Raw genomic sequence first — 22,699 nt, 5'->3', positions numbered from 1 at the left:
ACACGTACTAGCTGAACTACAGAAGGCAACCGAAACTTGGGGGAGGTGCTGACATTTGCAATGGGCTGTCTTTACAGCCTCAGCTTTGTTTCCAAGAAAACTTTTGCTTTGCCCTGATAAGCAAGGCCTTTAAGCTTAACTCTGCAGACTGCACTTAAATCGATCCCACTGCAGAAACATGGATGTTCGGACATGATGGGACCTGATCAAAAAGGAAGGTCCTTGCCATGGAAGGTGAGGACCAATTCTTGATTTGAACTGCACGTTCTTCCTGCACAGAAAGTATTTCATGCAATCTTCAAGAATCTTCAAGTACCAAGAGCTTCTCACCATGCTTACCCTCTTCTCCTCAGCTGATCCCAAAGTAAAGAAGTTAAGAATTAATATTCACCCACTCTTCAAACTGTAGTTTCATCTCTTTCTTTGAGATGGCCATTGCATCTCTAGCACAATTAACGCAAACACCCGACAGCAAGCCTCACTGAGCCAGAAGAGCAGAAAATGTCCCGGTCCTGCTGACCGTGCATGTCTATTTGTACCAAAACAACCCAGGGAACACATGATTTTCTATAGCAGCACCACGCTGCTGTTTCAACTGCTCAATCATCTGTTCTGATGTCCAGCCTGCTCTGTAGTTTGCCAGACCTGCAGAATTTGTGAGGTGAGCGATTAGATGTGCTGGAAACCATCCGAACAGGTCACCAGCCTAGATCTTATGTTTCTTGCAGAGTTGCATTTGCTGCTGTCATAGATACATCATGCCACCTCCTTCATGGGCTGATTACACGACATTTTAAAGCTATCCTGCTTTTTACTCCCCTGGTGCCTACTAGGAGGCTGCCTTAGAGCACCCTTCCCCCACCAAAATTCAGAAGAAGCCTTTCAGAGTACATGCCCAATTCATGCTTGGCTGCTGTTTTGCTGAAATTGTTTTTATTCTGAGAAGCTTCGTTACCAGAAAAATCAATAAGCAGCATGTACTAGGGGGGAGAAATCCTCATCCAGTTTCAGCTTTTACTGTGTAGGTTAAACCAAACCATAGTCAGCAGCCTGTGACAGACTATCCATGAATAAGTATTTATCAATGGATGCATAAACAAGAATTTATAAATGCATGTCTTCCCGTTTCATGCTGCTAAAGTGCATTTTATTCCTACTGCTCATCCATTGCTTTCTGCACAATATTTTGGTTCTCATAACAAAGCCTTCCTACTTCATCAACAGCAAACATGATAAGTAAATTCCTACTTATTTTTCGTCTAGATCATTAATGAAAATATTTCCTATTTCCACTGTAGGAAGTTTCCAACTGTTTCCATTAGTCATCCTGGCTTTGCTCTTACTATCCAACACAAGCAAAACTAAAATCACAGGCAAAAAACATTCACTTAGTTTGAAGTCATACCTAGATGGATCTTCAGTCTGTTCTTACTGCTCACCAATCCATTTCTGTTTCTTAACTTAATAGCTAATAAAGGTGTTTGCTTCTTTGATTTCTTTCATGAAGTCCAGCTTTACGATATACCAGTTTATGGTATTTAGAAAACCAGAGATTTTTTTTTCTTTTTTTTAAAAGAAAACACTGAGAACTGCCATTCTCACTGGCCAGACTATGCCCAGCCATTTTTGGTGCTGGACTGGCTTCACAGAAGATGAAGTTTCAAAAAAAAAAAAAAAGTTTTCCAAGCTTTCTTTCTCTCCCCAGTGCACAACAACACAAAATTGTGTTTTGTTTTCCTTGTTTAATTATTTTTATTGTTATTTTTACAGGCAGCAGTCCTCTGCCATTGTCCCAGAAAAAAAACAGGAGAGGAGCTGAGCTCCATCACACCTTCTCAGGCAGAGCTTCTCTCTCTTCCATACTTCCCAGTTCTTCCCCTTTCACAAGCAGTTCTGTATTCCCAACTAACTATAGTAACCTTCTAAACACCTAAGTATCTGGAATCAAATCGTGAGGGTAACCAGAGCACTTATAAATACCACAACCAACCTCTCAGGCACCTCCGAGCACAAAGCTAGCTATTTATTCTTTTTTGCCTTTGGCAAAGTAAAGCAGAAAAGCGACAGTGTCAAAGTCCACAGCTGCACTCCTTCCTCTTGCTTCACAGCCAGGTTGGCTCTTTAACAGCCTCTAGTTGGCAAGCTTTGGCAAAAGCTTTTGGCAATCCAGGTTAATTAACTGTTCTTTGTTAGACATTTCTCTACAGAATGGCCCAGAGAGCCCTGAATTAGCCAAGCATGCTTTTACTTTGCAGAGGCAGTGCTGGATGTCTAAATGTCTTGATCTTTTATAAATTCTACTGTAAGATGTTAGTTCAACAATTTTTCTGATCAGAGCCAGCAATTCCCCAGAGCATTTAGCCTTTCCAAAGGCTAAGTAACATCCCCTACTATTTTGAAGGCTGGCATAGAAATACACACTATATTTTTGATAGTTCAGACATTTCGTTTTTAAATTCCTTCTAAAAAGACCTCATGGAAATACACGGGAAGTATTTTTGGCTCTGGGAGCCCCTGAGCTGCAAACAGATTGAGGGTGCTCAAAGTGAAAACAAAGGAAACGTGAAAGGGAGTATCTATGTTCACCCTATCCTTACTCCTCCTTGCCCTTAGCTACTCATCACCAAAGGCAACACCAACCCAGTACAGCCACTCTTTTGCTCTTACAAGAGCAAACGACCAACTCAGCGTCCAACAGCTGAAGGAAGGCAGGAAGATGCCTAGAGAAAAGTGCACGGAGCACACTAAGCGTGCAGTGATCTTTCTGACGCATTCTTTCAGAGCCCAGGAATTTGCTGCCTTACAATACCCTGAGCTAGAGGTTGTAGCTCCTCCCTTGTGCAAAAAAGGTACAGCGTGGATTTGTCTGACTGCTTTCGGAATGATTCACACCCGCTGCCTCTTCCAGCATTTCTGTATGGGGCTCCGCCGTCACCAAGAGCACTTCGCCGTTGTTGGCAGATGTAAGAAAGGCTCTCAGCAGTAAGTTGTAAGTGAGCTGGTGCACAGAAGGACAAAAGAGACAGTACTGAGCACAACCTGGACAGGAACTGACTTGTCGGACTGTTCCGTAGGCATTCCTAGACAAGGAGAGCGCAATGGACCTAATCTGTCTGGATTTAATGGAAGCATCTCAGGCCACACCTACGGATTAGTGAAAGCAACCTGGGGACACTGTAAGGAGAGATGGAGCTTCTCAGTGGGAAACCTTCGGAGATTCTTAGTTTAAACAGAAAATTCCCAAAACAAAAAAATTTGGGTATTCCTTGAAGACCATCTTTAGAAATTATCCTGTGTAATCTAATTGTTAGCAACATTCAAAAGAAACAAACAACAAAAACAACAAAACACACTGCACAGAAAACAAAACAAAAATAAATAAACCTCAAACAAACCAACACCAAAACAAACCAAGGCCAACATCTTTCTTCCCCCCCCAACTGGTTTCAGATTCATTCTGTTTGTAAAAAGCATCAGGCCAGAAGAACAACTCCCAGTCATCACACAGGAAGAGTGAACTGACCACTTAGACCAAAGCAAGAGATTAATTTAGTCTACTGCGATGTGAAGAACAGCACATTTAGGGACTACTAGAAAGCAAACAAAACCAACAAACCAAAACCATAAGACTCAGCAGCTGGAAGCACAGGTATGTAAAAGATGCAGGCATTTCTGAGCTAACAATATAATGCAATCATGGGGAAAGCTCACGCGATTCCTGGTCTATCAGATAGGGTATTTTACTTCAGAAATATTGGCATTAACTAAGGCAAGGCAGCGATAAAACCACATTTACAACACTTATCAACTGTTTCAAGAAATATGAAACCAAACTGAAAACGAACTGGAAAAAAAGTACTGTTAAGAAAAATAAACAGAACAGAAAGCCTGTCCTTGCAAAAGGAGACTGAAACACTGCCTTGCCTAACCTGCCAAAAGGAAGGTTAAATGGAGAAAGGCATTCTTCCTAAATAAGTTTGTGCAATGCCAGAGGAGGATAAACTTAATTAAGGATAATAAAGTCACACAAGTCTAATTTGGTCTGAGTAAGTTTAGAAAGGAAGCTAGAGAAAGAGCAATGCAGCTCTGGGACAACCTTCCAAGCACAGCATGACACCAACTTATATGGTCTTAAGGCAGAAGAACATGCCATCACATGGCATGTTTGGAATTATTTTTAAATCTTATCACAGACTTGATTCTCTCATATAAAATGTATTCTGTGTGCTAATATCCCAAAGAGGATAGTGAAGACACTGGATCACTAGGTGTCGTACACGTTTACACTGTGTAAACAAATTTTATTCTTCAGGGTTTCTGCTGGTCATTGTAAAAGTCAAAAGTAATTTGTTGCCTTGCTTGCAATTGATAACTTGCATTTACATTTTTCTCATCTCCCCTTCAGTTAAGGCTCCATCTCCAGCTGTGACTGGTGGCTAGAAAGTTAGGTAGGGCTTACAGGCACTCCTTGGGATACTCAAATCATTCACAGTCCCCTACTTAGTGGCTACTTCTCAAGGTGCCGTAACAACTTCTACCAAGTCAGAGAGAATAGGACCACTGAATGTGTTTTTCTAGCATTGGTCACAGTTCTGACTGATGGAGCATTTTCATCAAACATTCTCTTTGGTTCCCCCAGTTTCTTCGTTTGGAACGCTGTAGTTAGGAGGCTTTGAATCTTTTGTACTGAAGGGCTCAACTTTGTGTTAATATTTCGGAGTGCATCTGGCAAAAGACTAGAAAGGGACAAAAAAAAAAAGGGGGAAATGGAGAGGAAAGCCTAGAAAACTCTCCAAAACCACAAGTTATGTCATTAGTTTTCTTGCAGCTGTGGGGACTCATTACCAAGATAAAAAAGGTCAGTTTGTCTGTCCCTCCACATGCACATATAATGAGTAAGTACACAACTGTGCAAACATCCTGAGCAATCCTGTGCCCTGCAATTGTTACAGAAAACAAACTTTGTCACGGTTTGGGGAAAAAGGCTCCTTTCCCCATGTACCAGCACTCTGCTAAGATGGCAGAGCCTGCACTGTGCTCTGCACAGTTGGTACGGAGCCCTGTGCAAGCCTCCAGGCCCATTACTGAGCTGTCACCTTTTGTGATGTTGACCTCCCGGATGCTGTAGCCCTCGCGCAGCCGGACTGAGACAATGCTCACGAGGTCGGCGTGCACCTCCTTCTCCGTGTGCTTCTTCCTCCTCATAGCCAGAGCAGGGTTGCTGCTGGCAGACACCAGGTGCTCATTGAACAGTCGGTGCTGCGACACTGCAAACAACAGAGATGGGGTTTACGAGGGAGCAGCTCCCCTGCTCCTCTTCCTACAGCAAGAGCCCTCCCCAGGTGCTTTACAGGAGCCGCCTGGAACACCCACTGGCCCGGAGGACAGTACATCCTTCAGGCATCACTTACACCTACTCCCGGTTCTGCAACACAGCAAACAGGTCTGCTGGCATGAGGCGGGGTGGGGTGTCAGGCCCTGCTTCCTATGGGACAGCCTTTGTGACAAGGCAGGTATTAGAGCTACACGTTTAGCCTAAGCAGGCAGGAAACACACAGCTGTTATAACAGTCACACAGGAAGCTTTTGGGCTTTACCCCTTTCCCTGGAAAACCTCAAATTCCCAAGTACTTTCTGAAAGGTATCAGGCTGTGGAAGCTTTAGGTTTAAACCACTGACACCTGATCCTTTTCAGATTCAACATCCCCGATGGCATCCCATGCCAGCTCTCTTCAAACTTTTCACTGTGCGCAGATTCTGCTGGCAAGCTGCAGAAAGCACAGATGGCAGCAGCACTATAGCCGGGCACGAACGGGTGTCTCCGTGCTTTATTGGTAACTAATCTCTCTTGGCACACTCCCAGCTGCTAACACACACGGCATAAGAACGACCAAGAGAGGCATTTGGGGTGGTTCTCAGGAGTTTAATCTTTCAATCCGAACTGCCATCTGCAAGCCTGATGAGGACAAGCTTTCCAAGACGTCCCCATCTGTGAGCTAGCCAGTGTGGAGGAAGGCCTGGAAGAGAACTTCTCACCCCCTCCAAGTTCCAACATGGAAGGCCTAATTACAGTTTCCTGAGTGAAGTCCAAAGAAAGGGGAATGGCACAGAACTGGGCATTAGTTTTCCCCAATCCACCCAATTCCTGGAACCAGGAGGGCAGTGACGGATTAGGCTGCACGGCCCAGTAGTGCCCAGAGCCTACAGGAGGCACGGAGCTCTGTGGAGTCCAAGACAGTGAGCGCCCTCGGGGCCCTCTGTCTCACACAGGCACGAACACAAACACTGCCCATGTGGGAAGGCAGCATTCCTGCCAAGTCACACAAACTGCTGCCTTTCCCTTGCCTCCACAATACTCACAAGGGCCCGTAGAGGACAAGGGGGAACATCAGCATAACCAAGCCTGAGGGAGTCACCCCAAAGATTGGTGCTATAAGACCCTCTTCTGCCTTCCGAAGGAGGACATGCACACTCCTCACCGCAGTAGTATTCTGGATTCAGGGACTCTCCGGTACGCAGGAAGGAGTACAGCAGAAATGCCTTGTGATACACGTTCAGATCCAGGCTCAGGGGATCCAGCTCGGGGCACGTGGAGAGGTAAGCACCAAAAGTGGCCATGGCGATGAATTTCATCAGTTCCACATTGGGAACATGGCCAAAGCTGCAATCGTATGAGTAGACACCGCCCACCTAATGGATGGATAAAGAAGAGACCTGAGTGAGCACAGCACTGCTGAGGACGTGGGAGAGGACTGTTGAAGGGCTCAGACAGGCAGCAAGGTCCCCTCTTCCCCTCTGGAGGGTGAACACTACCAGCAGCAACTCACCTTCGTCCCTCTGGCAGGAAGCAGCCTCCACAGTCCCTGCTAACAGCACACGTACCTGGACAAAGGAGCAGGCCACAGTGCCGCTGCGGAGCTGGTTGAGTAAAGTCTCACACACAGCCACATCGGGGACGCTGGTCACACCATCCGTAATTATTATTATACCTGTAAAGAAGGCATTATCTTAGAGCATCTTCCACCTCAACCAGCTACCGCTCTCCTGGTATAGAATTTAGGCAGGGCAAAGGTAAAAAGTAAAACCTTGGGATGTCTTAGGACACAAAAGGCATTTTAGAGCTGGCAAGCTTCTCGACAAGGCACAGTGAAGCACTCAGCACAGCTCCGCACACCCTGGGTTATTCCAAGCAACAATCATGGCTATGCTACCTCACAAACTCTCCAACGCTGACACCTGGTGTGTGATGCAATGTTTTCCTCCTTCCCAATCCCACCACAATTAGCCCACGGAGGGCAGAGCAAAAGCTGCCGTTGGAATTTCATCCCTAACTGAAGGGTCCACGTACCAGCCCTTACAAAATTCATCTCAGCCTACAGCAAGAGGAACGCAGCCCTCGCAAACAGCCAGGCACCCTGAAAGCCAGAGAACGAAGCCAACCTGCGCTGGAGTTGGAGGGCAGCAGCTGCAGCGCCAGTATTCCCTGCCGGACCATGCTGACCAGGCCAACGTCAGCAGTGACAACAGACACACTGGGCTTCCTCCCTGATGGCTCCTGCACATCACCAGGGCCCTCTTGGCTCAGAGGTGATAAATCCACCTGGGAGAGGAAAAAAAAGAAATAAACAAACAACAACAACAAAAAAAAACGTCCCATTCTCCTAAACAGCCTTCAGCCTAGCAGCCCCATGGTACCACAGCCTTGTTGTACTTTGGCAGACTCCACTTTTAGCTTAAATTTCCAGGTTCTCTCAAAGTCCTAGTCTCTCGGGCCCCTTAGAACAGCTGGGAAAGGCTTCCTGGGGGTGGAGGAAGGGGACAACATGCTCAGAACTTTATTATAAGTTGATTTCTGACACTATGGGAAAGATGAGACGCTTTGGGGTCACTCAAGCTCCTTTGTGGAGCAAAGCATTTCTCAATTAGAGATGCTGAATACCTTTATTTTTTCCTTGTCATCTAGTAGAAGCTGCAGCCACTTAGCATTTCCTCAAGTAAAATCCAGAAAGGCACAAGACACTCAAACAGCTGTGTCTCACCTCTGAAGCACGGCAGCAGAGCGTACAAGGAGCCTTGTAAGGACGAAGTCTAGTGCCTTTATATTTATCTGTTCAACCAGCACTAGTTATGCAGTGCTGATATAAGCAAATGCAAGTAGGCTTCTCCTGCATTTTCTATCAAAAGTATTCCCCAGGCAAAGCCTAAAATTTGTATAATTACAGTTGTGAAGAACCTACTGTGTTCATAGTCCCCTCATCTCCAGAAGGCTCTGACGGGGCAACCCTGTAATAAACTATTGCTTCATTTTTACTGCTAACACAGAGAATGGGTGAGACCCTCCCCTGTACAGCTACACAGATGTCTGGAGCTTGGAAAACAGAGTTAGAACAAACTGAACTTTTGTTCTGCACGAATGAGAGCAGTCTGCTGCTGCGAGCAAAAAACCTGACTATCCATCACTTCGGTCTGGTAGATGCCTTCAGTTCAGACTCTTGTTGACAGCAACACAGCTAATGCAACTTCAAAAGTTAAAAAGAAAAGTTTCAGTTCCTGCCTTTCCCCTGGGGCCTCCCACCTCCACCCCACAGCCTGTGGCAGGACTCGCCAGTTCCTCTGGCCTGCAAGTGCGTCTCTCTCCTGGATTTGCATGGCATTAGTTACAGGGTAGTTTGTTATGAGAGAAATACTGCAGCAAGCAGGAATGCATACAAAGCACTGCAAAACACCAGCTGGTCATGCTAGAAAACTGTTTACTTCCTGCAGGCCCCTTCTTATTCCAGTACTGTCAGTCTTTGTATTCAAAGACAAATTTCAGCTAGAACGTGAGATTTTATGCACTTCTGATACATAACTGTGAGGGGTCACAAGTAGCCTTTTGCTCATGACTGGGACCTTTTTTTCCCTTGCTTTGAGCTCAGACACTAAAAACTAACACTAAGTAAGGACTAAACAACCTCAACCAGGCCAAAAACGCCTCTGAGTGTGAGAAGAGTCCTCACAGATACGATTCCGACTGTAGAGCAGCGTACCAGTACCCTAATGCACTCTCTCGATGAGAAATTCATAGACACCCTGAATTCCTACAAAGTCACACTTTTACTGTCCTCCTCAGCTGTAGTTTACAGTGCTGTCCTTAGCTGGCTGACACCTGTATCCTTAGCCACTAAACAGCATCTGCTTCAGATTTCAAGGAGTATCAGGAACTGCACCAGCCGCATATTCAGTTTCATGGTCAGTTTTTGTGGTGACAAGGAAGTATTTTCATTCAAGATTGTAATAAGGGCCAAGGGCATACTCACAGCTATTTATAAACTAATGATAGGGGTGTAATCACCTCTCCCACCATTTTCTTCAGAGAGAAAGCACATCCTACGGTCTGTCCCACGATGTCAAAGAAGTCAAGCTGCTTTACTGTACTTTATTCAGGCCCTTTATTACAATAATCTTGGGAAAGATAACTGCTTTCATCAGTCCTTCTCCTAAACACTTACTGGTTCTGCTTTATTCAGTGTTCTTGTTGCTGTATTCCAAAAAGTTTTCTTCCAGACTCCTGAGCTGTTCCTTCTCCAGACCTACACCACTGCTCCTCGTGTTGCCAGGCCTCACAGAGCAGATCTCCAGTGAGCAAGAAGCCCCAACCACCTCTGCCCTCCTCACCTGCGGTTTGGGTTCATACTGCTGTTGGAGCATCTCTGCCACCTTGTTCTCAAAGGCACACAGCTGCGTGTAAACCTGGTGCAGGAAGGCTTCTCGCTTCGTCTCATCCAGCTGGCAGCCCTGGAACAGTACCTGGCCCGAGGACACACACGTCAGTCACCAAGTTCAGGTTTTATTGTGGCAGCCCCCACAATGGTACACGGGAACACGGTTCGGTGCAGCACAGTTCAGACACGTCCCTTACAAAGCAGAGGTACAGCACAGGCCTCTCTTGTCCTGCCTGCAGCCATCTGCCTGCGTGCAGCAGTGTTCTGTGGCATCTGCAGTGCACTCTGCAGCAGATGCTCACATTGGTCTCTGGGATGTCTCCCTTTTGGGCAAGAAATTTCTACTTTTCCTTCTTCTAAGATAAGCAGTCGGCAGGAAAAATTAAGGTGAGATCCTCGTTAGAAGGCATTAACTCTGGCCCACATCTCTAAGGAAGACCTGTTCACTCCAATCTAACCCAGCTACCGACTAATCCAACTATCTTCCAGTAAGTGGCTGGATAGAAGAACAGTAAGTTGAAATAGCGGAAAAAAAAACTTAGATCAGACATTAGAGAAGAGGCTGTGAGACATGACAGAGGGAGCCTGCCACCAAAGGAACTCCCTAAGCTGACAGGAATGACGCTTGTATTTACAGCGACTTCGTACAGGCAAACCTCTGCCAAAACTAGGTATCACAAAACAAGGAGGCAAAGAAGATGCAATGTGTACAGCAAGAACTCAACAGACAGCTGGGACATTGCACATGATCCACATTCCTGCAGCACCTCATAAAACTTGGGGAAAGTAAACAATTACAATATAGATGAGTTTTCTTGGATGAGTGGTACACCTATATGCCTTTTCCACCACGAAAGGAACACACAGCTTCTCCACTTGTCCCCACAAATTACAGTCACCGGTCTCATACAAGAAACGGGTCTTTAGAGAGATCTGAAGAAGAAAACCATAGCCACTTCAGTGCTCAATTTAGTGTAAATACAGGAGATACTGAGACAAAGCATGATGACACCTGAAGGAGAGCTGGACCAGAACACAAAAACATCACTAGCGAATCAGAAGACTCTCACTATGCTTACTTTGGTAGCACCTAAGATTGAAGCAAGGGCCCTTAAAGTAAATGCTCTTCAAGCAATGTACAAACCATTCAAGCCTGCAGACTGCCCAGAAGGCTTGAATAGAGGTGAGCCAGGGGAGAGGGAGGGAGGGAGGAAGCAAGAAGAGATTTACAGGCTCTTCCTGTTGCCACCCACTTATTCTGGTTTTAGCAGAGGAACGAAACACACCATCAGAAATGTGAAAATACTGGGAGGTGGAAGGAAGCAACACAGGGAGGATAAACTTCAAAAACCCCTACAGGCACTGTAAACCAGACTTCAATTTACTAAACAGACCTGCCCCGGCTCAAGTAAGTGTGAGATTACTGGGGCTGGCTGCTCTCTCCACCAAGGAGAAACACATTCATACCAATGCAAACAGAGAGCAAGGTTTGCCAGAAGAGAAAATTATCATTGAATAAAGCACTGCTACACAGCTGGAGCTGGCAGACAAGCTTTTAGGCACACCGCCTCTTTCTGAATACTTCAAACTAATTATAATAGGCCAAAAAGAATTAATCAACAGAGATTTAAAAAACAACAACAACCATGCAGTAAGCATGAAGGAAAGATGCGCTACGGCCTAACTCAGAGAACGCTGCCTGCAGGTGCCTTCTCAGAAGGGCCCTGCTCCCCCAAAAGAAACTCTGCTTCCTCCCAGAAAAGAGAAGTTGCTCACCTACACTTCCTCATCGCCTCAGGCTACGTGTTTTAATGAATCAAGGCTACAGCATCCTAGTTGACAGAGCCCAGCTAACTGATGTCCCCGCTTTCCTCTGGGTTCACAAGAAAGCAGCGCAGCAAGCTGCTTGCACACCACGCCAAGGGTGAGGCCGAGTTTTACCTGGTGGGACTGGAGGCCAATGATGGAGGAGTACGCCTGGATGGTGACGAAGATCTCTGGCTGATAAATGATGTCTGAGCCAGGAATGCGGAAGGGTCTTAACAATCCCACCAAGCACCGGGAAAGGGCATGGAACACTTCGTCAAAAATGATCTCCCCCGTTGAGTCATCCTACGGAAACAGAGAAGTGAGGCAGCTTTTGCGTCTTCCAGGACTCTCCATCTTGTTGTCCCACCACACGGAGCCAACAACAAGCTTTCTTCTGCAGCAGCAGCTGCATTAAAACGGCAGCTTCCTGCAAACCGTGGGCACACGCACGGCATTAGGCAGAGAAATGGAGCTGCCGTGGGGCTGCCTCGCTAGGAGCATCACGTACCTTGCTCCTGGGGAATAAGGCAAGGCCCCTGCGGAAGCGGAGGCTAACACGGAGAGGAATAAGCCCGCTCAGCAAGGAGACCGCTCCTCCTTTTGAGACACAGCGCCCCAGCAACCCAGCCCCTGCACTCACCACGATGCCCGTGGAAGGGCTCAGATCCAGCTCGATCACGAAGCGGTACTGGCGGGCCAGGAAGGTGACGCGCGTGGAGGGCACGAGGAGGTAGGGCCTGGGCTGGACGGGCTCGTCGGGCTGCCAGCCGTGGGGCAGGATGCTGAGCACGTCCAGCTCGTTCTCCGAGTTCACCTGCGGCGGGGGGGGGGGGAACGACAGGCGAGGGGGCCCCGCGGTGAGACGGGGGCCAGGGCCGGGACCCCCCCCCCGTGCCCGGGGCCGCCCCAGCCCCGTCCCCGCTCACCAGCTCGGGCTCGGGCAGCGCCCAGATGACCTGGTGCAGCCGGCTGAGCACCCAGGCGAGCCGCACGTTGCGGGAGATGCGGTAATCCTTCTTCATCAGCAGGAACACGTGCCCGGCCTCCTCCACCTGCGGGGATGACCACGGCAGCCGCTCGGACCCGGCCCCCGGCCCCCTCCGCCCCTCGCCCGCCGCCCCTCTCACCTCGCCCTCGGCCCTCTCGGCGGCCGCCATGTCCGCCCGGCGGCCCGGCCCCCTGCCCCCCGCCCCCCGGCCCCGCCGCCTTCCGCCATGACCCGGAAGCGCCGCGCTCCCCTAGCAACCGGCCCGCGCCGCCATGCAGGTGAGGGCCTGGGGCCGGCGGGGACGGGACGGGGACGGGGGGAGCCGGGGCGGGAGAGGGGACGGGGACGGGAAGCGAGGCGAAGCCGTAGCCCCGAACCCCGCTGCCGCTCGCGCTCCCTCGAGGCTCGGCCCGCGGTGTTGTATCGGGGCCGTTTCCCCCCCTTTGTTTTGCCACACGCGGCGCGTTCCGTGTGCCCGCCCCGGGTCCCGGCTCCCTCCCGCCCCGCCGCGCCGGCAGGGCCCTGAGCGGCCCCTCCCCGAGCGGCCCCTTCACAGCCCCGGGACGAGGGCACGGTGGTGGCGAGGTCCCTGAAGTCCATCGCACCCAGATCCCAAGGGCTTGGGAGAGAGCCTGCAAAAGGAGGAGGCCGGGGTCCCCCGCAGGTGCCGCGGAGCAGAGCGCTGTGTGCGGTGGGATTTAATTCGCCCTCCTGAGAGCTGCTGGGATAAGCACCGGTGATCGCAGAGTCACAGAATCACCTGGGTTGGAAGAGGCCTCCAAGATGACCGAGTCCAACCCCTGACCTAACGCTAACAAGTCCTCCACTAACCCATATCACTGAGCTCTACATCTAAACGTCTTTTAAAGACCTCCAGGTTTGAGACCAGGTGAACTGTCTTGGATGTGTACATCTGGCGCTGAAAAGGCCAGGAGCCAGTAAAACGCTGGCTCCTGGCCCAACTCATAGTGCAGAGTGTGGTTAACCTGCTCGCACAGACACAGAGCACGCAGTGCGCAGGAGCAGCTGTAGACTCATTTCTTCAGTTCAGCCAGGAACTGATGGGCCCCGTCATAAGATGGAGGAGAGTTGTAGTGCTGCGCTCTGAGATGTAACACCCCCAGTCTGCTCCGTGAATCCACTCCGTGCACAGGGAGTGGGTTTTAACAAAATTGTCTCAGCCATTTCTTCTGAGGTGGCTAAGTGAAGACTGATCAGCAGTTTCTAAATAAAAATAAAGCCTTTATAGTCTAGCGAGACTATAAATTAAGTAGAATAGCTTTGTGTTCTCATGAACATGCGAGATACTTAAAAGTCTCTCCCATGAAGCTCATGCTAGTTGAGTTTGTTTAAACAGTACAACGACTAACCCAACAGCAAGCATGCAAGCAGCCTGAGTCACCCCATCTGCTTTCCCAATCGGCATTCCCTTTCCATTATTTGATTGCTTTGTCCCACCCTCTTCATGGATTATTGTACAGTGCCTGACTTACATTAGCAGTTCATTAGGGCTGGGACTTTAATTACATTTTGTGCAATTCTGTTGTATGAATAAGTAAGAATAGATAAGGTTTTAGAAGGTTTTTGCAAGAGTCAAAGATATGACGTGGTGTCTGTGGCAACAGATCACCAGACACCCCCTCACCCAGAGAGAAAGGTTATTTAAGCGGCGTAGTCCAGAGCAAAACACAGGAGGTGATCTTTGCACGTGTCCAGCTGACGTGTCCGTCACCTCAGTGCTTCCCACAGCTGGTAAGGGACAAGTCACATAGGAATTCCCAGTTTTTTAGCAGCCGGTAGTGGCACTAGGGCAGGAAGAAAGTAAAAAGTAAGGTTAAGGGTAGAAACTGGAATCGTTAGGCCCCAGACCTGATAGATACTCGTTCTGCAAATGGCTGTGCTGGGTGAACACATCACTGTGCCCACGTCTGCTGTCAGCAAGGGTTCAGAGAATCCTAATCTGCTTTGAGCTGGGTTAGCATAAATAGCGCACAAAGGTGGCGTGAGCCAACTTTGATGACTTTGCCTGATGTGGTAAAAAAGCAGATGGAAGAGATAATGTCTTCACCATTCTCATCTAAATCTTAAAAAGGACAGCTAGCCAGGGCTTGGTACAGGTACGTGCCTCTTGCCTAAGTTTTCTTCCCAAGGAGACATGTTCAGTGTGAAAATACAGTATTTTTTTTCTTCAGGGTCTCTATTTCCTTCCCCTGCAAAGGAGTTCCTCTTGAGAGATTGGACTATGGATGCATGTGTGTGGATCGCAGTGGTCCTTGGAGAGATGTTAAGCTTTGTCCTCATCCCTGTCTTTCCTGCCTTTTTTTAGAGAGAGGAGAAGCAGCTGGAGCTGACCCTGGAGGCGCTCATCAGCCAGGTGGCTGACCTGAAGAACTCACTGGTCAGTTTTATCTACAAGCTGGAGAATGAGTACGACCGGCTCACGTGGTAAGGCATCTCACGGAGACAGGGCACCCCTGATCACTGCTGAAACTCTTCCAGACTCTGCTCAAAGGACCACAAAGTATAATTAAAAACCACAAGCCCATTGTCAGTAGGCTTAAATTTGCTTTTCACATTTCTACTGGAGGAGCCACTAAATGTCTTCCACCAAAAAACAATTGAAATCCATTTGTTTCACACTACGCAGTAATGGTCATGCCAACACCCAGGGAGCTAGGCACTTAAGGGAGCCAGTGAAGATGCTTGCATCTGCAGTGAATGGAAACTCCTTGGATAAAATATCTTTAAGACCCACATATGCTGTGAAATGAGCAATCATTCTTTCTGCATTTCTTGACCTTTTTGGCTTTCTCTGGCTCTGAAATAAATTGAGTTCTTATGCTGGTGGTTTGCTGCTTCAGCATGTTTTACCAGACAGTTTGAGAGGCTTGCAAGGTGGCATTCTCGTCCTGATGGAGCATAAGGATGATATATCTGCAGATTAATAACCTGTGCAGCATCTTAGGCAGTAGCTGCCACTGAAGCAAAGTGTCACAGGCAGTTAGCATTAATGTTGCAGAAGGAAAGAGAGGTGATGAATTCCCCAGAGAAAACAAGCTGAGGGGGACCTCCTTGACAAGATTATCAGTTATTTTGCTTCATTATCCCCTAGTCTGGATAGCCAAGCTATAAATACTGTCTCTCCTGGCTGTATTGCTTAGGAGCTAAATTGTGTCTCAGGCCTTGCTTTAGAATTTTACTGGGAGAGTTAGTGATAAGAAAAGCATTGCTTCTGTGTATGTTACCGAATTCCCAAACAACTGCCACTTCCAGTGGTACTTGTAGTGCCCCTGGGCTGTTTGCAGCTTTGTGTACAGGGCCCGGGATTTGTCCACATCTGCACACTCAGCCCTAGGTTTTACTCCTTAATGTCCGGAGTAGACTGATTGGAGGAATAAATATGTTATTTCCTCACTTCCCAGACGTTTGAGTGAGGAACAGATAAAAGCCATCTGTGGTATCTGTTTGCGTGCTCCGTCTTCTTTATTTGCTTTCCCAGGCCTTCAGTTCTGGACAGCTTTGCATTGCTCTCAGGACAGCTGAACACTTTAAATAAAGTGCTGAAGCATGAGAAGACCCCACTGTTGCGAAACCAGGTTATCATACCCTTAGTGCTGTCTCCAGACCGCGATGAGGAGATCATGGTAAGAAACTTCCCAATGAGTGTTGGACTCATTGGAGTACTGCAGTGTGCTTACGGACCCACTTCAGTTTGCTATTCCTTGCGCTTGGCATTCCTCAGCTCTGGGTGTAAAGAAATAAAAGGTGATGAGTGGTTCTGCCTTGGAGCTGCTTTGCTCGGGGGCTCTCACCTTCCAAGACTTGCTCTGGATATACTTTACAGGATGTGCTCTTCATAAATGCTGTATTTTCATAAGGTCAGGGACAAAGGAGATGGTGTCTTGCTGTGTAACTGGAAGGCCTCCTTGCCATCTCCTGATTTCCTCTGCCGTAGCTGTGCAGTTTCTGTTAGACATCTGCATCTAGGTTTGCACTAATTGTTATTTGACCAACACGGGGTGTATTTCAGAACCTATGGCATGTGCCAGCAATATTTATTCTCTGCTCAAGTAAGAAAACATTTCAACTGATTGTGGCCACGCTGGCAGGCAGCAGGTGGGATTGCAGACCGCCGTGGGTTGCTCTGACCAGACACAGTACAAATTCCTAGACAAATGGTTGAAACTTCCTCACACTCCCTAGTCAGGGTTTCCCCACAGCATGCTGGCAGCCTTGTTCCATGGCCTGTGCCCTGGTCTTGAGCTCTCTGAGTGCTTGGCTGGAGGAGGAGTCCCTGAGCGTGGCTTGTCCGACCATTGCAGCGGCAGACGGAGGGGCGCGTGCCCGTGTTCAGCCACGAGGTAGTGCCTGACCATCTTCGAACGAAGCCTGACCCCGAGGTGGAGGAGCAGGAAAAGCAATTGATCACAGATGCAGCTCGAATTAGCCCCGATGTGGCACAGGTAGGTGAAAAAGAGTTTGATAATTCTGCCTCTTAGCCCTAGGGCACAAATGCCCTTTAGCTCTGTTTCCTTTACTCTTTTATCTGACAGTTTTCTTTTTTACTATGCCCTTTTCTGCCTGAGATTTCTCCAGATGACCTTAGCCGAGGTTTGGGTTCCTTCAGTCTCACAAAACTAGGGTGTCCAGCCCACTGCCTGCTCACGAGAGGTGCCATCAGACCAAAGAAAGACGAAGGCTGTCCCACCCCCATACTGCCCTCCTGCATGCATTGGAGCTGGGCTCTCTAAGCTTTGCTAATGAAATATTTATGTTTGGTTACACAGACCCTGGGAAGAGAAAAAATATTAATTTACCTTGTTGACTTGTACTGTGGTGGAAATATCCTGGCAGTTACTGTTGGTTTCCTTTTTGCAGAAACAGATCCAAAGTCTGAATAAAATGTGCTCAAATCTGCTGGAGAAAATCAGTAAGGAGGAGCGGGAATCTGAAAGCGGAGGTATGGCACTGAGGTGGGAGTGGGGTGCAGGATCCAAGCAACAAGCTTGAGAGATGGTGGCAAAGTAGGTAAAGCAGAGAGCCTAAAGCATGGGAAATGCAGGTTAGCACAGACAAAAACATTCAGGAACATGCAAGAGTGGCTGTCCTGGAGGCCCCTCATTGGGAGGGAGTCCTGTGGGTGCACGGAAAGGAGTAGGAAGTTCTGTGAAATGGAAAGGAGGGGCAGCTGTAGAAGCATACCTTAGCGTCTCCCCAAAACTAACATTTTTTTGGTGGCATGTTGTATACATGTAGAAGTGCATTCTTTGCAAAGCAGCAGTTAGAAAATTGATGATGTGGGTATATATGAGGGGAGGCTGCTGAAGGCAGGTCTTTTGCTTAATAATGGCCTGCAACTCACTGCTATGTCACTTCTCCCTTCACACAGAGAAGTGATAGCACTGTTGCAGAGATATGCACGATGAGTCCTGTGTTGCTGAATCCAAAATTTTCTACGCAGATAGCTCAGAGCTCCCAGTATGATAGGGTCACTGCAGGCAATATGAGACTCACTGTCACAGTCTAAATAAATACATTTGTGGAAAACAGAATTTAAGAATGTTAGCACCATGCTGCTGCTGAGCCTCAGACGAGGGATGTTGCCGTTGATTATTTAGAACCTAATGCTTGTTACCTGCTGTAGGATTCAGCATGGAAAATAGTTAGTGGAGTTGGCTTCCTCTGACCTCCTTTTTTGAGCAGCATGCGCCCAGCTCTCAGTGGAGAAGCTCTTGGAACACCACTGTCCTTGGACTTTGCAGCTTCTTTGGCCCTCCCAAAACTCTTGTCGTACAACTTGTTAGAAGCTGATCTCTGTTACACACAGCAAACTATCAGAAAAGTAAATTCAGGACAAGCTATGCTGGTTTTTGGACTCAACTGCCAGAATGCTCCAAAATCTTTTCTTTATTTTTCTACAGGATTACGGCAGAACAAGCAGACTTTCAACCCTGCAGATACCAATGCCCTGGTAGCGGCTGTGGCCTTTGGGAAAGGATTGTCAAACCGGCGACCCCCTGGCTCTGGGGGATCTGTCCAGTCAGGGCAACCAGGAGCTGGTGCCATCATTGCAGGGGCTTCGGGCATGCAGCAGGTACCAATGTCAGGTGCACCAGCTCAGCAGCAGCCAATGCTGGCAGGAGTGCAGATGGCACAAGCAGGACAGCCAGGTAAATATGCTGCATATCTGAGAGTGATTGAAAAGCTGGGAGCAAGAAAGATAAATGCAGGTGCCGAGATCCTTCCCCAGCCACCTTTTAAATATAACTGAATAAGAGGGTCCTTTCTAGCCTTAATAACTTAAGTCAGGTTGTAACAGTGGAGTAATACCTGCTTCAAATTGGCTCGGAGCTTGAAGTAGATCCCAGTCATTCAGCTTCATAACTCACACTGCAATACCTGTTTAATAACAGAGTTAGTGAACATAGGCTTCAGTATGGAGGGAGATCACAGTGTGGTTTTGTAGGGATGTATGCTGGGAATTTTGCTGTCAAACTAGATTTGAAGGTAGGGAGTAAAGCAGAAAAGTTTGATGGTAATGAATTATTTAAGGTAGGAAAAAAAAAGATGTCTGTAAAGAGCCACAGAAAGATTTCATATTCAAAGTAACTTCACTTAATTATAGTAGGTTACATTTGTATTAAATAGAATGTGAAGCACAATGAGCAAAACCAATTTGTCTTTACATGTCCAGTACCTAGACTCTAACTTAGCTGCCTGTATTTAGGAACTTAATACATGATATAATAGTTTTGTAAAAACATTAAGTAGATGTTCAGCTGGGGCTAAAAATGCAAACTGAATGTAAGGAATTACTAGGAGAGGAACAGAGAAACAGAATATTGTTAGGCCATTATATAATTCCATTGGGCACCCACATCTGCAATATTATGTGCAGTTCTGATCCCTTCTCTGCAAAAAAAACGTTGTAGAATTGAAAAGGATCAGGGAAGAGTGATAAAATGGCTAAACGTCTGGAGTGGCTTTCATTGGAAGGAAGACTTCAGAATGTTCTGGTAGTTTGTCCTGGGGATAGCTACTGAGGTTAGGTTGGGAGTAGGAGGAAGAAAACATGAAAGCCTGTAAAATCCCAAATTGTGTAGAGGAAGTGAATGGGGAATGATTACTCGTGATTTCCCACGAAACAGAAGGGTCCATGAAAGTGCACTAATGAGAATACTAGCTTGTAGGTTCACAACAAAAGAGAGACACTTTTCTGAATACTAGATAATCACACTGTAGAGCACATTGCCCAAGTGTGTGGTAGACATAGAAAGTTTATATGGAATGGAAAAGTAAATTTCTGGATGAAAAATCAGTCAGTAGCTAATAATCCTGAAGACGCCATCTCTGACTCAAAGTCCCTGAGCTACAATATTGGAAGCTGAGGGTGTATTTTGCAGAAGTATCACTCTAGGCTTGTCCTGTTCTGGTATTCTTCCATAAATGTCCCCTGCTAGATTCTGTCAGAAATGGGTTTGGCTTGGGGGACTTGCAGGCCTAACCCTATATTGTCATTCTTGTGTTCGTATTAATGGCGATTTTGGATATTGGATATTCTAATTGGTGTTTTTTTGCCTGCATAATGACCATGTTGTTTAGAAATGAACTTGAGCAACGATATTAATCCTAAGTTAATTGGGTATTTATGTAAGACTTAGAAAGTAATTTCCAGTGTAATTTGGAAACAAAGAAGCCTCCTGTGATTTCTGGCTGCATACCCACAAACACTGTCTCCAGGATGGGAAGACATCCCCTCTTATACAGCTTCTGCACATCAAGCTCCGTGTGCTGGTAACGAGCACTTGTCCAGCCCGTGTTACCAGGGAGTTCCGATTTGATAAGAGCAGCTGTAGTGTTTGGCCAAAGGTCAATCCCCTTATCCTGGTCCTGATAGTGGCCCACAGTGGAGCCTGGAAGAGTAGAAGAACAAAGCGTGTCCTGACAGGCACCTCCAGCAGCTGTTCTTTAGGCAAATTTTAAGCTAGAGTTCGGTTTGAGACCAGTGGGTCCAAGAGCCAACAATTTCTGCAGTTCCTTTCTGAATTACAATTTTAACTCCTGCAAGGCTGGTGGCAATGAGTCCCACAGCATTACTGCATGTTTTGCTTTAGAGAGTTTCCTTTTTTATGTTTAAGTCTTTTACTGGATAATTTCATTGGATGCTTCCTCTTTACCCATGTACTGAAAAACAGTGAATAATCATTCCTCAGTTACCTTCTCCACACTAGTTTTCATTTTTTGGAATTCTGTCATGTTCTCTTCCCTGCGTACGTCTTTTTTTATTTTTTATTTTTTCCCAGCTAATGAGTCCTAATCTGCTCAATACGTCTTTGTGTGAAAATTTTAATATATCTCAGACAATTCTTGTCACTCTTCCCTGCACCTTTTCTATATGATTTCAAGACTGGGAGGACCAGAACCACTCACAGTTTTCCTAACGTGGGTGAACCGTGCAGTCCTGTTCACTCTTCCTTGTGGACTAACATCTAAAAGTATTTGTCTGCTGATTATTAGGTAGCACTAAAGTGATGTCAGATTACCTGCCAACTCATTGCAGGCAATGATGCGCTTTGGATGTGTTTGAGAAAGGTTAATAATCTTTTTTGTGTTTGCTAGTTGTTCACCAAATCTTTTCTTGTCCTGCTGCGCTACAATTTCAATTCTCAGAAATTAATCTTTTTTTTTTCTGTTCTCATTTAAGCACACATTGCACTTTCTGAAGAAGTGCTGCCTTTTTTATTTTTCTGATCATCTTAGTTTTGTCTAGCCCTGTACACTTATCCTGAGCTGCTAGGATCCCACGTGTGATTGGTGTCAGCAAAGAGTAATAATGCCCAAGAGTTGGTTGTGGTTAAGAGAAATTAAGAGACCTGAGAGGGGTTTAATAACGCAAATATATGCCCTGACTACAAATAACGCTACATGGAAGGGGATACAGGCTGTTGCATTTGTCTCTCTGAAATGAAGTGGGGATCAGTTTGGTTTCTTATGTCAGGGCTGTTGGTAACAACTTCTATCAAACTGAACAAGTCCTACACTCCTGTAGAAGCCTCCTGACAAAGAGAAAAGCTTGTTTAAGGTGGAACAAGGATAGAATTGGTAGGGGGACGTGGTACCTGATGTCAAGGAGATTTCTCAACAGGGAAAAGTGCTGATTTATAAGAGAGAGTGATTGTATTAGGTCAGAAGCTGAAAGATGCTGTAGCTCATAAGCCTGATGTGGTGCCTGGGGTGGAAAAGGAAAAGCTTTGACAGGACAGCAAATATCCTTTCTTATAGCTGATTTTGCACTGCTTGTTTTCTTTTTCTAGGAAAGATGCCGAGTGGCATAAAGACAAACATCAAATCTGCCTCAATGCATCCGTATCAGAGATGAGCCAACATGAACCAGACCCAGGGAACAGCAGTTACCAACGTTGCTCCTGCTGCAGCTACCACACACGGATTCCTTTTTGGACTTCTGAGTTCCTTCACACATCCATACACCATATCCACGGAGCTGGGAGTTATGGCACCGTTCCCTGGGTTTTATTTAGTGCTGGGTGGCTTGTGTGGAGCTGCTAGGAGCCATGTCTCCTGGAGACAAGTACTCAGTTCAGCCAGAGCAGCTTTTTTTGTAGTAGCAATCCCATTTTCTTCAGGTCTGGCCTGGAGCGCACCTACCCTTTCTTGATACAGAACATGAAGAGCTGCATGGATCGCTCTGCTTCTTGTTTCTGTCTGTTGATTCGAGATGCTCCTAACTGTACTCCCTGTTGTTGAATAAAGACCTTGTTCTGCACACTGTGAGACACTGGCGTCCATCTCTTGGGTCACAAGTAGTCTCATTTCCCTTTGGGTGAGGCTACAGAGCAGCTCTGATCTGAAATAAACAATAAATTTTAGAGGCTGAGTGCTGGAGCTGCAGGCTTGTGTGTAAAGAGCTGTTATGAAGTGAATCAGCAGAGTACAAACGTAAATAGTAAACATCTTGTTCTTTGTAAACCCATTACAACTATTCCCCGGAAAGCAAAATACCGGCAATGACTATTTCAAGACCCACAGCAAGAAGGCAGCATTTCAGGAACAGAAGCACAGAGCTTTTGCACTCTGATGCTGTTGCAAATCCCAGCTGGATCTGATTTCACTTCCATAATTCCCTGCTTCTGCGTTCCTATAAAGTTCTGAATTAGCCAGGCCCTGAGATCTGACCATTT

At 46.9% G+C, this 22,699-nt stretch overlaps 2 protein-coding genes across 9 annotated transcripts in view; one reads left to right on the top strand and one right to left on the bottom strand.

Annotated features, from left to right (window-relative positions):
- SZT2 (SZT2 subunit of KICSTOR complex) overlaps positions 1 to 12,793 on the bottom strand; it is a 56,770-nt gene extending 43,977 nt beyond the window's left edge. For all 8 annotated transcript variants that reach the window (XM_067001170.1, XM_067001176.1, XM_067001172.1 and 5 more), the window contains exons 1-9: positions 12,640 to 12,793; positions 12,439 to 12,564; positions 12,153 to 12,326; positions 11,645 to 11,815; positions 9,657 to 9,788; positions 7,440 to 7,599; positions 6,882 to 6,988; positions 6,479 to 6,689; positions 5,097 to 5,267 (exon numbers count right to left, since the gene is read on the bottom strand). In XM_067001170.1, coding sequence (XP_066857271.1) covers positions 5,097 to 5,267; positions 6,479 to 6,689; positions 6,882 to 6,988; positions 7,440 to 7,599; positions 9,657 to 9,788; positions 11,645 to 11,815; positions 12,153 to 12,326; positions 12,439 to 12,564; positions 12,640 to 12,669 — 1,282 coding nt within the window. In that variant the 5' untranslated portion in view covers positions 12,670 to 12,793. The remainder of the gene's footprint in view (positions 1 to 5,096; positions 5,268 to 6,478; positions 6,690 to 6,881; positions 6,989 to 7,439; positions 7,600 to 9,656; positions 9,789 to 11,644; positions 11,816 to 12,152; positions 12,327 to 12,438; positions 12,565 to 12,639) is intronic.
- On the top strand, positions 12,674 to 22,284 carry MED8 (mediator complex subunit 8). Its single transcript, XM_048059246.2, has 7 exons — positions 12,674 to 12,778; positions 14,827 to 14,945; positions 16,000 to 16,144; positions 16,823 to 16,963; positions 17,379 to 17,460; positions 18,422 to 18,670; positions 21,815 to 22,284. The coding sequence occupies exons 1-7, from the start codon at positions 12,773 to 12,775 to the stop codon at positions 21,877 to 21,879; spliced, it is 807 nt and encodes a 268-aa protein (XP_047915203.1). The 5' UTR covers positions 12,674 to 12,772; the 3' UTR covers positions 21,880 to 22,284.
- The last annotated feature ends 415 nt before the right edge of the window (positions 22,285 to 22,699 follow it).

The sequence above is a fragment of the Anser cygnoides genome, chromosome 8, assembly GCF_040182565.1.
Source record: "Anser cygnoides isolate HZ-2024a breed goose chromosome 8, Taihu_goose_T2T_genome, whole genome shotgun sequence".
Lineage (NCBI taxonomy): Eukaryota > Metazoa > Chordata > Aves > Anseriformes > Anatidae > Anser > Anser cygnoides.
The sequence above is the reverse complement of the archived record's forward strand: the minus strand, read 5'-3'. Positions and strand labels throughout refer to the sequence as shown.

What these genes read in the sequence shown, in the direction of transcription:
- MED8 (XM_048059246.2), top strand. An exon ending in ACCGCGATGAGGAGATCATG is followed by an intron (nt 16,145 to 16,822) that starts GTAAGAAACTTC and finishes CGACCATTGCAG; the next exon opens with CGGCAGACGGAGGGGCGCGT. An exon ending in TTAGCCCCGATGTGGCACAG is followed by an intron (nt 16,964 to 17,378) that starts GTAGGTGAAAAA and finishes TCCTTTTTGCAG; the next exon opens with AAACAGATCCAAAGTCTGAA.